Source organism: Pelophylax lessonae (assembly GCF_965119305.1).
Source record: "Pelophylax lessonae genome assembly, chromosome: 8".
Classification (NCBI taxonomy): Eukaryota; Metazoa; Chordata; class Amphibia; order Anura; family Ranidae; genus Pelophylax; species Pelophylax lessonae.
The window spans coordinates 247377212-247392211 of NC_138775.1; the positions used below are offsets into that span (position 1 = coordinate 247377212).

Below are 15000 nucleotides of genomic sequence, written 5' to 3' on the forward strand. Positions count from 1 at the left end.
GTAATATATACACATATACATATACACATACGCGCACACACACGCGTGGTTCTGCATTCCTTTGCTCATCCTAGATGGTACAGTGACAGTGCATATTTTTAGCACTGATCACTAATAGTATCACTGGTTTCCAGAAAGTGTCAAAAGTTACAGATATTCCACTGCATTATCGCAGTCCCTCTATATAAGTTGCTGTTCACCACCATTACCAGTATATATAAAAAAAATAAAAAAATTCCAGTATACACAAAACAGTTTGTTAAACGTATCTTTTTTGGCAAACCGATCAATATATGCTTATTGGTATTTTTTCTTTAAAAAAAAAAAAAAAAAAAGATCCAGCGCTCAACAAATCTGATAGAGGTTCTGTCTTTTCAAGTTGCACCCTTAACTTAAAAAATCTAGTTTACATAATTTTTTTCTAAAAAACAAATAAAAATAATAAATATTAATAAAAATATCATCTCTATCGAAACCTTTTGAGCTGAATGATTAATATTAAAAGGTTAACCCCCTCTATGGATCTAAATATTGTGTCAGGTTTGTGCAAATACCTGCTGCCCTCACTATGAACGGCCACCTAGTGGTGGTGTCCCATAGGATACAAAAAAGTGCTTGTGTGCAAGTGAGTAGTGGCGCTGTCTAATTTAAATAAATATACGCGATAGATAATTTTGGTATAAAAATTTAAAAAAGTATGGAAAAAACTTTGATAATTTGACATCCAAACCATACAATTTTAAAAACAATGGTGAACAATGGTTGATCAATAAATTAAAAATATAAATCATAAGTGTAATTTGTGCTGGCTGTTATGCAAATGACATATACTTAATGAATAATAAAAATAAATGGGATTTTACATACTATTCACATAAAAAACTAAAGTGACTTAGTCCATACAAATAAGTTCAATGTGCAAAAAAGTGCAAGAGCCAATACATAGTAGAGGGATACCTCTATCCATACAATGTGAACAATGTTACACCTTTAAGCAATATCTCAGTTGGAGTCTGTGGTCAAAATGCCACTGTCCCTTTAAAAATGCCACACAATAGGCAATGTTTTCAATGTTAAGACAGCGGTTCCAGAACAAAGACCAGTATCTTATGCTTCCAAATCCACTAACACACCCCTGATGTGCGGTAATTCAGTGCTCTCACTCTTGCTGCCCCTTATGGGGTTACACTCACCAGATTCAAAGCACCTTTTTTTGCACATTGCACTTATTTGTATGGATTGTCACTTTAGTTTTTTGATGTGAATAGTATGTACAATCCATGTATTTTTTATCATTTATTATTCATGAATTGTATTTTTTATCATTTATTATTCATGAATTATATGTCATTTGCATAACAGCCAGCACAAATTACATATATGATCTATATTTTTAATTTATTGATCAACAGCAAAGTTCACCAATGTTTTTAAATTGTATGGTTTAGATTGTCAAATTATCAAAGTTTTTTCCATACTTTTTTACATTTTTATACCAAAATTATCTATCCCTTATATTTATTTAAATTAGGCAGCGCCACTACTCACTTGCACACAAGCACTTTTTTGAGCTGAATCATTCCAGTAATAAAGTAAGGAATGTCATGACAGACATTATAATTTTCAAATGCTCCTGCACAAGGTCAATATATCAGCAGAATTGATGAATATAAATTACTTAGTTTAGTCTCAATTAGCGGGGTGTTGGAAGGTATTGCAACATTAACTGATGTCTTTTCATATTCCTCCAGGTTGGCATTTTTCTCTGGTCTGTTTCGTGTCCACCAAGTGAAACGACCAATCTAAGGAAATCAAAGGAAAATACAATGACTATGACTATAAGAGTAACAATTCAAGAAAGTAAAAACATGAAGCAGTTCCAAGGAATTTTACTGTCCTAAAATTAGTTCCCTTTTACTGTTCAACCAGTCCTTGATCTAGGGTGGTCACCTTTTCTTCAAGATAAACGCAAACACTTTGGTGGCGTTCAGCAAAATTATTTAAGGGATGCGTCATGTCAAGCCTGTGCCACTGGTTAAAATAGCGGTCTGGGCCAGATGTAGCAATCACCAATGATGCAGAGGTATGCTCGGTTTTTGTTGGAGACGGAGTTAAAGGTCATTGGCCTCACTCAGTATGTGAAGAGAGCTGTGAGGTGCACATCGCACCATACTGTCCAAGTCAGGGCAGACATAGGCCCAGCCTGTAAGGATGTAGCAGCTGGGAGCTGCAGGAGAAACGGTCGAGCTGATTAAGGTTCTGTACATGAGCACTGGGACTGTGTGTTTGACAGTCTGGAGGACCAAGTCACAAGGCCTGAGCAGTGAAGCTGTAAAGAGAGCCATAATCCTGAATTGTATGTTTTTTTTTTTTCATTGATGGTGAGAACCACCTACATAGAAAACTATTCAAGTGCGAAACTTTTGCTTTGCCTTAAGTAAAAGTAAAAGTGGGCAGAAAAAGCCCTAAAATGTAATTCTGGTGTGGAGTAAACTCACTTTTTGGCGCTACCAATGAGCGACAATTTCCCCAACTTGTCACAGGGGGAACACTGTTGACTCTAGTGTAAAGAGGAACTCTGATATAAGGGGGTTTTTGCTTACCAAAGCCCCCACTTACATCAGAGTTTCCAGCACTTCCCCCTAAATCAGGGTTCCCAAAGCCCCCCCCTTACTTTAGAGTCTGCAGAGCACCCCATACATCTGCGTCCACCTTACCTTAGGTGTACTTACTAGCTCGGAGGCAAGGGAGTGGAAAAAAAAAGAAGAAGGGGGGGGTGTAGACTATAGTGGATGCCGGGCTTGCTCACCTATGGATGTAGGCTCAGGCATCAGTACTTTTCATCCACGATGCATCTGCCGGGCTTCAAATTTCCCACCCACACATCCCACCTTTTCTGAGGCACAGCACCCTAGGGATTGAAGTGTTTGTGGGAAGACACAGAGGGGTAGGGGCAGAAGGAGGAGAAGCAGATCAATCCCTTTCTCCTTTTCAATCCCTGGGCAGGGTGAGAGACTGTATCACAGGCACTTGGCTTTGACAACTGCAGCGAGCCCTCTGGATGGTTGAAAAACCCTGGTTGGGGTGTGCCCAGGCACAGTGCCCATGCCTTTGCATTCGGCGGTTGTGGTACTTGGCTACTTGCCAAGCCACAGTCTCGTCCCCCCGTGCGCATACCTATGGGCCTGGAAAATATGTCCAGGCTTCAAGCGGTCTGAAACCTGGACACAAGTTTCAAAACCTGGACTGTCCGGGTAAATCCCAGACTGGGATTAGTTTTGCCTTCATGAAATATGGCTGTTAAATCCTGTGCAAGACCAAGACTATGGGTCGGAGGCTACATTAAACTCTTGGTAGCCATCACTTTGCTTTCCTTCCAGATGCCTGTTATAAAGAGGACAACATCAGATCCAAGTGACAATCTCATGTTTGTAGGTGTGTGAGGATGGGGCTGGCTGCTGGAAGATGGAACAAGTTATCAGGTAAGTTAGAAAACCCATACAAATTGATCAAAACTGATATTCTTTCACCACTTTCCTTTTCTCCACTAACTTCCCTTTCATAACAAGCTGACATTGAGTTTATGACTAGGCCACATTCACACAGAGAATTTAGCCCCTGTGTATTCAATACCAGAATTTTTGGGTACCCAGGAAGCATAGGTGCAGCATCAAGCTCTGCTTCCCACAGCCTGTCTAAGTCTATGACAAACTGCAATGTACTGTGGCTGGACGGGATTGGAGACTGTACTCAGTGGTACTCATGTTTAGGGCCCTATGTGTTCTGAGAATAGGGCCCTAAACGCAAGTACCACTTGCTACAGTGACCAGATCACACAAAACTGGATTTTTGTAAGAATTTACAGTAAAATCCTTTTCTCTGAAGTCCATTGACAGACGCAGCTCTTATGCGTCTTTATACCATTGGGTTATGCTGTCCCCTACAGGAGTAATACTAGGCAGGAAAAAAAAAGTGTACCACGCCTACGGGGGGCTGTCCCTATAGGCATAACCCCAGACACCCTGATCCAGCATACCCGTTTCATTGCAAGCAGTGGGAAGACGACACAAACCATCCCCATATCAGAGGGGCGGGTGCTGCGTCTGTCAATGGACTTCAGAGAAAATTATTTTACGGTAAGTTCTTACAAAAATCCAGTTTTCGCTATCGTCCATTGACAGACGCAGCTCTTATGCTTCTTATACCATTGGGACGTCCCAAAGCAGTGTAGACATGAGGGGTGGGAAGAAAGCAAACCAAATAGTTAACGTAAACTCCAAAGGCTAAACTTAGCCAACTGGGTAACATGAAGCTCAACCAGGAAAGAAAAACCCCCTAAAAAGAAACAAACAAGTCTTTAAACAGCAGCCTACAAAACCTTGCGGCCAAAGGATGCATCCGAAGATGCCAACAAATCTACCTTGTAGAATTTTGCAAATGTGTGCAAAGATGAACCAATTCGCCGCCTTAGAAACTTGCACTAAAGTGGCCTGATGGCGAAAAGCCCAAGAGGCACTCAGCACTCTAGTAGAATGCGCCTTCACAGGGAAAGGAGGAACCTGACCCTTCAAAGAATAAGCCTAACAATCGTCTGCCTAATCCATCTCGATATAGTCGCAGCAGTCGCAGCCAAACCGTTACAGGATCCCTCAGTAAGGACAAAAAGAGCATCTAATTTCCTAAAAGACTCAGTGACCGTAAGGTAAACCCTGATCGCCGGAACCACATCCAGAGAGTGCAAAGCAATTTCCTTGGGCTGCTTAGGCTTAGGACAGAGTGAAGGCAACACAATGTCTTCATTTAGATGGAAATCAGACACCACCTTTGGGAGAAAAGATGGATTAGGTCGGAGTAGCACTTTATCTCTGTGGAACACCAAATAAGGCGAACGACAGGACAGCGCCGCAAACTCAGATACTCTGCGGGCAGCAGTAATTGCCACCAGAAAGGCAACCTTCTGGGATAACGAAAGCAGAGAAATCTCCCCAATATTCTCAAAAGGAGGCTTTTGAAGATCAGACAAAACCAGATTGAGATCTCACAGAGGTAACGGGGATCTCCTTGAGGGAGCCAGATGACGCACCCCCTGAATAAAAGTGCAAATCAAGGCATTAGCAGCCAACAGAAGTTAGAAGTAATGCCCCATACACACGTGCAGATTATCTGCAGACTTTTGTCTGCAGACTTACCAAAACCATATAATATGAGGTCAAACCTAAACACTTTCAATTTGTATGCAATCCGGCAGGCCCTTGCACTACATAGAAAAGGTAAGTCTGCAGACAAAAGTCTGCAGATAATCTGCACGTGTGTACGGGGCATAAATAGCCAAGGCTGACATTTGGCCCTTGATAGTGCCCAAGCCAACCGCTGCTTAACCCCTTTTTGTAAGACCAAAACCCTAGCTATAGAAAACAAGCGAGGTTGCAACTTCAGTGATTCACACTATGAAATGTACAATTTCCATGTACGATGATAAAACTTCCTAGAAGTAGCCTTCAACAGGGTAGGACTCACAGATTCAGAGAGACCCCTATCTCTCAACACCTGCCCCTCAACAGCCATGCCGTTTAAGCCAGTGACCATAAAGCAGGATGGATGATCGGTCCCCTTGACAGCAGATCCTCCCATTTTTACTAGGTCTGCGCACCAAGACTGACGAGGCCAGTCTGGGGCCACCAGAACGACCGGAATTCCTTCCACTGCCACCCTGCGGAAAAGCCTTGGCAAGTGTTTTATCAGAGGGAAGGCATAGATCCTATGGTGAAAGTCCTCTTCACCATCCGATTGCGAGGACAGCAATCCCTCAAGGAGGGGGGCGTCCATGATGACCATATCAGTCCTCTGAATCAGAGGACCCCACCGATGATGGTTATTAACCCTTTTCATCACAAAATCGACTTTGGTCACCAGGCTTTCCAGTCCCGCTGAAGTCGCGGCCAGCGACTGCGATCCGGAAGGTCCAGTAGTCGCACTAAGGGGGTCTGAGGGTGAAACACTGCCTGGGACTTCGTAGTTTGAAGGAAAACAGGTGTACTGTCTCTATAAGAGCGCTGAGCGCAGTCCCCACCGTCGATCACCCGGTATGCAGAGTCCCCTAAATATATGCAGATAGCAGAGTGCGCAGGGATATGCCCACAGATACCCCAGTACCACCTCTCTGAGAAACCTCCAGAGCCGATCTGTGCAGCAGGAAAGTCACAGGATAGAACATTAGCCTGGATAGAATGTGAAAGGTCACACTGCCTGTGTAGCTCCATAGGGCTACACAAAAATGGCTGCCAATGCAAGTCAATGGGAAGCACAGGGAAAATGGCTGCACCATTCAGGTCAATGGGGAGAAATTCTCCTTATGCCCACACTAAAGATGGCTATTTTAACCCCCCCCCCCAGGGTGCCCGGCGCCACAGAAATAGCACCCCCAAGGTGAAAACTGTAATAAGGGTAGGGGGCAGGGGAGGGGGGCAGGGCACAGGGCCAGGTATCCTGACAGGCCAGGGGGATCTTTTAGGAAGTACTAGGTCCCATCATCCCCAGGAGTGGGCCCACGCCCCCCCCAAGACCACTAAGGGATATGGGGGGGCTGAATTTACTCACCATACCATGGACTGGGTGGGCTCTGCTCCGGATAGACCACCTCCCACCCGGAGTGGGGGTGCTGCGAGCTGAGAGGTATGCTGCGACTCAGGGCGTTCCAGGTCGTGGTGTCCCAGCGAGTCATCCACTCGCAGGCTCGTCCCCATCCAAAAAATGGCGCTCTGTCGTGGCGAGGCCCAGTGCAGGACTATAACCTGCTCACGCTCGCAGGCCAAGCTGGGAGACCTTAAGGATCTAGATTATCCAGTGCGAAACCTCAGCCGTCTATTGCTTGTTGTTCACCAGGAGGAATCCCTCTGACACTAACTAGCAGAAGTGATTAAAGAAAATAAAAAATATTCTTAAAAGAAAAAAAAAAAAACGAGACCGAAGTCCAGCAGGATACCCAAGTCCCACTACTAGACAGAAACAAACTGGTAAGCTGGAGCAGGATGTGTGGGGTTATGCCTATAGGGACAGCCCCCGTAGGCGTGGTAAACTTTTTTTCCCTGCTTTGTACTACTCCTGTAGGGGGCAGCATAACCCAATGGTAGCATAAGAAGCATAAGAAGCATAAGAAGCATAAGAGCTGCGTCTGTCAATGGACAATAGAGAAAATACTAACTTCTCCTCTATAATTTCAGTAGCTGTTACATGCCATATCAGAGGAGCATGCTGTGCAAGAGGTAAAAGCAATACAGGCAATACAACAAAATAGGATTAAAAATTAAAAATTTTCCCCATCGCTAGCCCAGAATTCACCCTTTTTGCATCAATAAAAGAGAAAAAAAAAAAAAAAACAACCATCATAGATACATAGATTCCTTCTTGAAGACTTCAGAAAGCAGGTAAGTTTGCTGACAGATGAGAAGATCTTACCAGTGTCACTAAGCAATATAACAAGCCAGTGGATAATTCAACTCAAAACACCCAAACCAACCTTTTTCAGAAAACTTCTATTCCCCTAGTTGATGGAACTAAGTAGAAGGCAATCTTACCTTCTCATCAGGAATAGCTGGGGTAAACAAGCTGATTACAATGCAGATAATTGCTGTGAATCCGAAAAGAAAGATTGCAAAATACAAATAGTGAACATCCTTCAGCAAAGCCGGACGGGTGTCTTTCTCTCCGCAGTTTGGGGCTTGATATACAAAATCCATTATCATTCGAACCAAACCCACCACCAGCCCAATGATCAGACCCCAGAAGGCGCCCTGCAGGGACAAAAGATTGAAGAACGTAACCAATAACAGAACTGTGAAATTACTCAACGTGCATGTTTGGTTTTGTGACAAACAAAATGCCATTAAGCAAGATTGTAGAGAAGGCAAATACTTACCAACTGACCTTGTTCCTGACACCAGCCTAGACCACGCTCAGATCTCTCTTTATCTATCTTTATTTATTTCTCTCTATAGTTTTTGCTTGCATTCTCTCATCTAGTGAGGAGAAAAGGTGCTTTTTCTCCATTTAGAGGAGAAATTACATTGGGAAGGCTTTTGCAGCAGGTGATCACCATAATACTCAATATCTGTGAGGCCGGCTGCAACGGGTTAAAGAAAACCTGTACTATTGCTGACCTCCCCTGAAAATGCTGGTTGCTTGGTTTTCATGCTGATACATTGGCTTCAATACTTTCTGATATACTGGCTTAGAACAAGTAAAAACATAAGGAGTTGTGAGTTTACTTTAGCCCAACATGCAGTGAGAACTCACTATCGGCAGGTTCGTTGTGCAGGATCTGAGTGTAAGCAGGTTAAGTTTAATACTGCCCCAGCCAGTACGGTTAGTGTTAATATACTTCCCAGTTCTTTCTTGGTGGGCTTTCTTGGGTCTGACCCACTGATCCTGTGCTCCTATAAAAAAAAAATGGAACAGGGGTCCAGTCCAGAGAGATAATGATGATGATTGGGTGTGCATAATGTAAGACATGACGCCGTTGCCAGAGCCCGTCCATCCAGTTTATTTTACGAAACTGGAGTGCCTGAGGATAAAGAGCCTTGTACGGGTTATGAAATTGCTGAAACTTGTATTTCACTTGAAGAGCTCTGGAGATCTGCCATAATGGACTATCCTGTGCAGGTATGCTGAGGCAGCTACAAAGCCTGAGCTGGGGAGTAGTTTAGGGAAAGACCATTACCTGTGTTTTCCTGCCATGCTGAATTTTTTAGGTAAAGATTTTGAAACATTGTCTTTGCCTGGTTTGAATGCAAGTAACCGATACACATATGTAGAGGGTGTGCAGCAGCAATAGTTCGCACAGGCTTAAAGTAATGCAATAACAGTTCACAACAAATCTGGTGGGAAGGCTACCCTGCCTCAGTTTCCCACCACATAGAAGAAGCATATTCCAGACAGACTGACAGTGTCTGTTGAGAGGGGACAGAATGCAATGTGGCAGTCTAGTGTCCAATCAGGAAGGTGTCCAGAGATGGGACCCTACGCTTACCCTCCTTGTTGGGAACCTCTCCCCAACGCTACTTCTGTCCCTAACAGATGGGGTGTCTTTCCCTACTTTGCCTGCTCACAAAAACGCATGCAAAGCCTGGGAGCCAGAGCCTTAAATAGGCTCTGCCTGAAACCAGATGGCTGCTTGATTCAAATGGGCTGGCAGCATACAATTGGATCACTTCCCCAGTGACTCAGGAAACCATAGAGGAGCAATGTTCCTCCTGACTTCCTCTCTAGCTGCAGTGCCACTACAGAATAGCACCACCTGCAGGGGAGAAAGACTGCACCGGCCTACACACAGTTCAAGTCAGTTAAAACACATTGGGTTATGAAGACAGTTTCATAGGAATTAATAAAATGTGAAGACACAAGTGGTTGTTTTAGTGTGCACATGTGGCAGGTGAATAAGCCTCTTGCAGGAGATGTTGTCGGCACATCTCCATGAGCAGGTCTGTCTCCGATAGCAATGGGAGCGGATCAGATATGCAGAGGTTCTCAGCCTGTGCACAGGTATGAAAGAAGAATAGTTAAGTAAAGTACACACGACGGGACCCCATTCCGTTACCAGGAGTGAAGTAGTAGGAAGACGCTGGACAGGTGGGGAGGTCAACGTCTCTGTGTTTTCCTCCTAAATCCAACAGTGACCGTGATGGTGTTTAGGAACATTGAGAGAGTTACCTGGAGTTCAGTTGTCTGTTCAAGTAAAGGTACCCCATGTGTAAGGCAAGTGACCCTGTTCTAGGTGGCTAGTGTAGCCATGAAGAACCCACCCCGTGGCAGGCTTCCTATGTGACCCACACTTGGCACCCAACAAGGAGGGGGAACAGGTTTGCTCTTAGTTAGTATATTTGGTAATCAGACCCTGCAAAAGCTGTAGCCCATGACTTACCAAAAGTTTGGGAAACACAAAGATACCTGAAAGCCATTTTAGAAAATACAAAATACTTTCAAAACCAAATTAGTTATAAGTAGTGTCATCATTTGATGCACAGTCTTCAACCATGATCAGGACCTATGAAGTCTTACATTTTATTACACTGCCATTGTACAATAGTTTAAAAACATTTAGGTGATGCACTTACTGGTTCATTGACTCGCTTGACAAAAATTGCCAAAATAAATATGGCGGTGACGGGTGGGGAGAGGTAACTCGTGACGGACTGCATATAATCAAACAGTAGCCCGCTGTTTGCTGCCTGGATGATGGGGATCCAAAGGATACTTATAACCACTAGTATGACTATGAACACTCTGCCAGAGGAAACATAAAACACTATGTAAACAAAATAATTACAGGAAATGTCTGATTATACAAGCAAAAGTAAAAAAAAAAAAAAAAAAATTGATATTAGGTTATTGCTTAATCATGGAGGTCATTTTCACTGTCTCTGTCAATAAATGTCCTGAAAAACATTCTTTCTACTGTAACTGTTTGAAATAAAATTGATTTGGATTCAACATTTGTGTCTTATTGAAGAGTTAAAGACTAAGGCTGGCCATACACTATACAATTTTCTTATTCAATTTCCTTTAGATTTACCTTTAACTATGTAGTGCAAGGGCCTGCCCGATTGCATACAAATTTAAAGTGTTTAGGTTTGACCCTATATTACATGGTTTTGGTAAATCTAAAGGAAAGTTGAACAAGAAAATTGTATAGTGTATGGCCAGCCTAAGTTCATCGTTTCAGGCAGATTTTCACTTTTCATAATAAATAGAAAGCCTTTTCTGCCTAAGCCATCCCAATGTGCTTATCTATCACTCACCTAGTCCATAGAAGTTTTGAATCCTTATCTCTCTGCAAAATGTTAAAAAATGTTTTCAGAGGAGATCACCTCCTGTAAATCATCATGTGACAATGCAGGAAACTTCATATCCCACCATGCACACGGCCTTACTGCATCACAGAATAGGGAGTGTTTACCTCTCTGGACCACACCTCCCTCAGTGCTATACTACCTCTTTTTATTTCCACCCACTTTCCTACTTCTCCCTATAGGCACTTGCCTAGTAAGCACCTTTACCCCCTCCCTGCCCAGGCCAAGTTTCAGCTTTCAGATCTGTCGCACTTTGAATGATGATTGGTCATGCAATTTTTATCATTTCTTTTTTTTGAGACAGATAGAACTCTCTTTTGGTGATATTTAATCACCACTAGATTTTTTTTTTGCTAATAAAAACGAAAAAAAGACCAAACATTTAAAAAAAAAAAAAATTATATATTTTTTGTTTCAGTTATAAAATGTTGTAAATAAGTAATTTTTCTCCTTCCCTGATATTGCGCTGATGAGGCTGCACTGACGAGCAGGCACTAATATGCAGCACAGAAGAGCACTGATAGATGGCACTGATTGGCATTACTGCTGGGCACGGTTGAGGCTGCACTAATGATTAGTGCCCAGATTTCCTGCAGATTGCCCCCCTGAGGAAATGCCACAGATCGGCTCTCCTCTACGATAACTGGCATTTCCTTGTTTACATGTGAAATTATAATATGACTTGTGTCACAATTGTATACGCTATATTTTTTTCTTTATTTGCTCATTTTTTTCCCCACGAAAGTGGAGTTACCCTTTAACTTTGTAGTGCAAGGGCCTGCCTACTAATTGAATGGATTTTTCAGGTGGGTCCTCCTCTTCCATTATTTTGGTAAATCCAAAGGAAAAATTGTAAAAACTTAAAAAAAAAAAAACACAATTGAGACCAGTGACCAAATCCCAGTGTCTAGCAACACTACTGTCTGCAGACATCCTAATCTGTGCCTGATTTACTTTACCGCAAGCAGACAACAGATCAGCCAATGGTTTTACATACTTTCATATAAATTATGGTTACCAGATTTTCAAATTGTAATCTTGGGGATACTGTACTGATCATGCCCACTTTTAGCCACGCCCACAACTTCACATTCCTATGTGTGGCACCACATCTAAAATACAATGTATAGGAAACCCTCTGAACCATCGGGGGGAGGGGGGACTATTCGAGGTAACCTTGAAATGTGCTCTGATAAAATATAATAAAAAAAATACCCAATTTATTAATAAAAAAATATAAAAACACGGCTTGAGTATATTAGATTACACAAATAGCTCATATCATGCCAGTCAGAAGGGTGTCCCCTTTGGCTGCCCCAGTAATAGAAATACAGGGACTGCTGCAGGCCCTCTGTTCCCTCCCTCTGGCTGGACCATTACAATGGCACTAAACTGCTTTTAACATTTTACTCTGTGGCTGCAGTTAAATATTTCCTTTCACATCTAGGTCAGTAATAATTGTTGCTATATGACGTTTTCATTATATGCTCCATCATGAACTATTTGTCTTTTTAATATGATCATTTGTCAATATATATATATATATATATATATATATATATATATATATATATATATATATATATATATTGTATTGAGATGAATTTGCTGTATTTTTCATATATAGTCTATTATGTATATCTCCATCTTTACACCCCTGAGGAAGAAGGGGGACTTGTCGGGTGCCCTTCTCTTGTAGTCCAAGATCATGGACTGCCATGATATGAGTTATTTGAGCAATCTATTGTTTCATTTGTTTTTATATTTTTTTGTATAAATAAATTGATATTTTTTAGAATATTGTATCAGTGTACATTTAAAAAGGTAGCCTATAATAGCCGCCCCCAGTGACAAATGTTACACATGCAAGACTAGCTTGAGTCCAGCAGCGCCATATTGAAGTGGTCCTTGCAGTTCTTTTTGGTGCCATCCCTAACATGGCTGCCCAGCAGCGCAAGATTGCTGGGGACTACACTGTCAGGAACATTTGTTTGCTGGGGACAGACCCCTCAAAAAGGGGGCTGTCTCCTGCAAACAGGGACAGATGGCAACCATATTTTAAATAGTTTATTTTTATTCTACACATATTACTTAACGAATACTTCACCTTCCAACAATCATCAGCTCTTGTTCTGTAGCATTTTTTCGAATACGTGACCAAACATCCAATGTGAAGATCGTGCTGGCACTATTGAAGATGGATGTGAGAGAGCTCATCAGAGCAGCCATGATCACCGCTATCATTAACCCTTTTAGTCCTAGAATATAAAAATCCATTAAAGTCATTTTTGAATAAATAGAAAACATTTGATACAGAAATAAAACTAATATAAAAACCACTAAAAGACAAATAGATGGTCCCCTGCGCTCAAAGGTACTGAACATAAATAAATTAATATCTTGAACTTAAATAGGTCGCAGCTACTTTCCAGTTAAAGCATTCTCAAAAAACACCAATTAAATCTCAAAGAAGCCCAATAAGTGTTAGAAGCGCAGACAAAATTATGATCTAGGGCTGAAATGAGTGACCCCTCAAGACAGCACAATACAGTCAGTGACAAATAAAGTCTCTTGCATAGAGTCTATCCAAGAGACTTTATTCCTCACTGACTATTGTGCTGTCTTGAGGGGGTCACTCATTCCAGCCCTAGATCATAATTTTGTCTTCGTTTCTAACACTTATTGGGTTTCTTTGAGATTTAATTGGTGTTTTTTGTGACATAAATAAAACTGCAGGGCGTGCAGAAATTACTCATTTGCTTTATAGGGTAGTACAACCAACAAGGTGTATGCCACCTCATGAACTGCTTTATTTTATTTTATTTTTTTAAATGTAGTTCTACCCCCGTAAGGGCTGCTGGATTTTTGGGTCTTCCCTCTCATGCACAGCTAGGCAACAGGAATTTTCCACTATCCACACATTAGACAAGAACCAGTCCAGGGTGGTCGGTTTTGTTTTTTGTTTCTTAGGGGATGAAGTTGGATAGGTAAGGTACCCCTTTAAAGAGGTTGTAAACCCTCCAAACCCACTTCAGCACATTGCAATCCTCGCACTGTCACGCATGCCCGAGATTTAAGCAGGGGAAACAATGAAGGGCGGAAATGACATCCGAAGCTGAAACAGAGAACAGTACTGAAGATGGCGCAGCCTAATCCCGGAAGAAACATTTTTTACAAACTACTAAAAAATTGTAAGTAAGAAGCAATTGTGCATACATTATACTGTACATTGGTTGTAAATGCATTTTCATATCACAGTAGATGAAAATCGCAAAAAGGAAGGCAGAGTTTACTTCCTCTTTAAGTAGTGATAAAAGGGGTACTGGCAGAAAAACAGTCCTATAGTGGAAAAGTAAAAATTGCTCGGTTCCATATCCAACGGATATAAAGGTCAGAGCTGAAATGGATAGAGATATATATATAAATAAAAGTATATGAGACAAGCCAAAACTTTTTTTATGTCTTTCTGTGTTTTTGAAGCATCCCCTTACTTCCTGCCTGGTAAAATGTTGTCAGCAAGACAGAACGTGTACTGTAAATCCATAGAGCCGTAAAATCCCAAAGAGGTTTCTAACCCTTCCCTAGTCTATCCAAAACTAGGGGAAAACATTTTTTCGTTTTATATAAAGTCAGATGGTTGTTAGCACTGCTAATGAAGAACAGGCAGTCAAAGACACAAGAATGTAATCTTCCTAGGTCCAACCTTTGGTCGGCATATTCCACGCAGGAGTCTACTTTATAACACTGTGCAAAGTACATGCCAGCTCCTGGACCCTTAGCCCTGTTCTCCACGGGCAGCAAACAGTATGGAAATTCTCAATAACTGCATCACACAACTGCAATGATCTTATGTTATGTAATGGTATACATGGAAGTGGCAGCATTGCATCACATAAAAATGCACACTGCAAAATTCAAGGACTGCTAGGCAGAAAACTGCTTAAAGTGGTTGGAAACCCTTACATATATCCAATGAAGTGATTGGCCTCAGGTGATACACAAAAGATGAAAAAAATCCTCCTACAAACGTTATTCATATATCATATCTGAGGTTTACAACCACTTTAACAGTGCTTTCATTGAGAATGTATTAACCACTTGCCGACCGCCGCACGACTTTTTACTGCGGCGGTCAGCCCCTCACAGGCAGAGTGAC

At 41.9% G+C, this 15000-nt stretch overlaps 1 protein-coding gene across 1 annotated transcript in view; it reads right to left on the bottom strand.

Annotated features, from left to right (window-relative positions):
• The window catches only part of LOC309562088 (sodium/glucose cotransporter 4-like), a gene marked incomplete at its 3' end in the record, with an annotated part of 70354 nt that overhangs the window by 6533 nt on the left and 48821 nt on the right, over positions 1 to 15000 (bottom strand). Inside the window, exons 10-13 of the mRNA XM_082266213.1 lie at positions 12952 to 13102; positions 10110 to 10278; positions 7575 to 7790; positions 1679 to 1802 (exon numbers count right to left, since the gene is read on the bottom strand). Coding sequence (XP_082122339.1) covers positions 1679 to 1802; positions 7575 to 7790; positions 10110 to 10278; positions 12952 to 13102 — 660 coding nt within the window. The remainder of the gene's footprint in view (positions 1 to 1678; positions 1803 to 7574; positions 7791 to 10109; positions 10279 to 12951; positions 13103 to 15000) is intronic.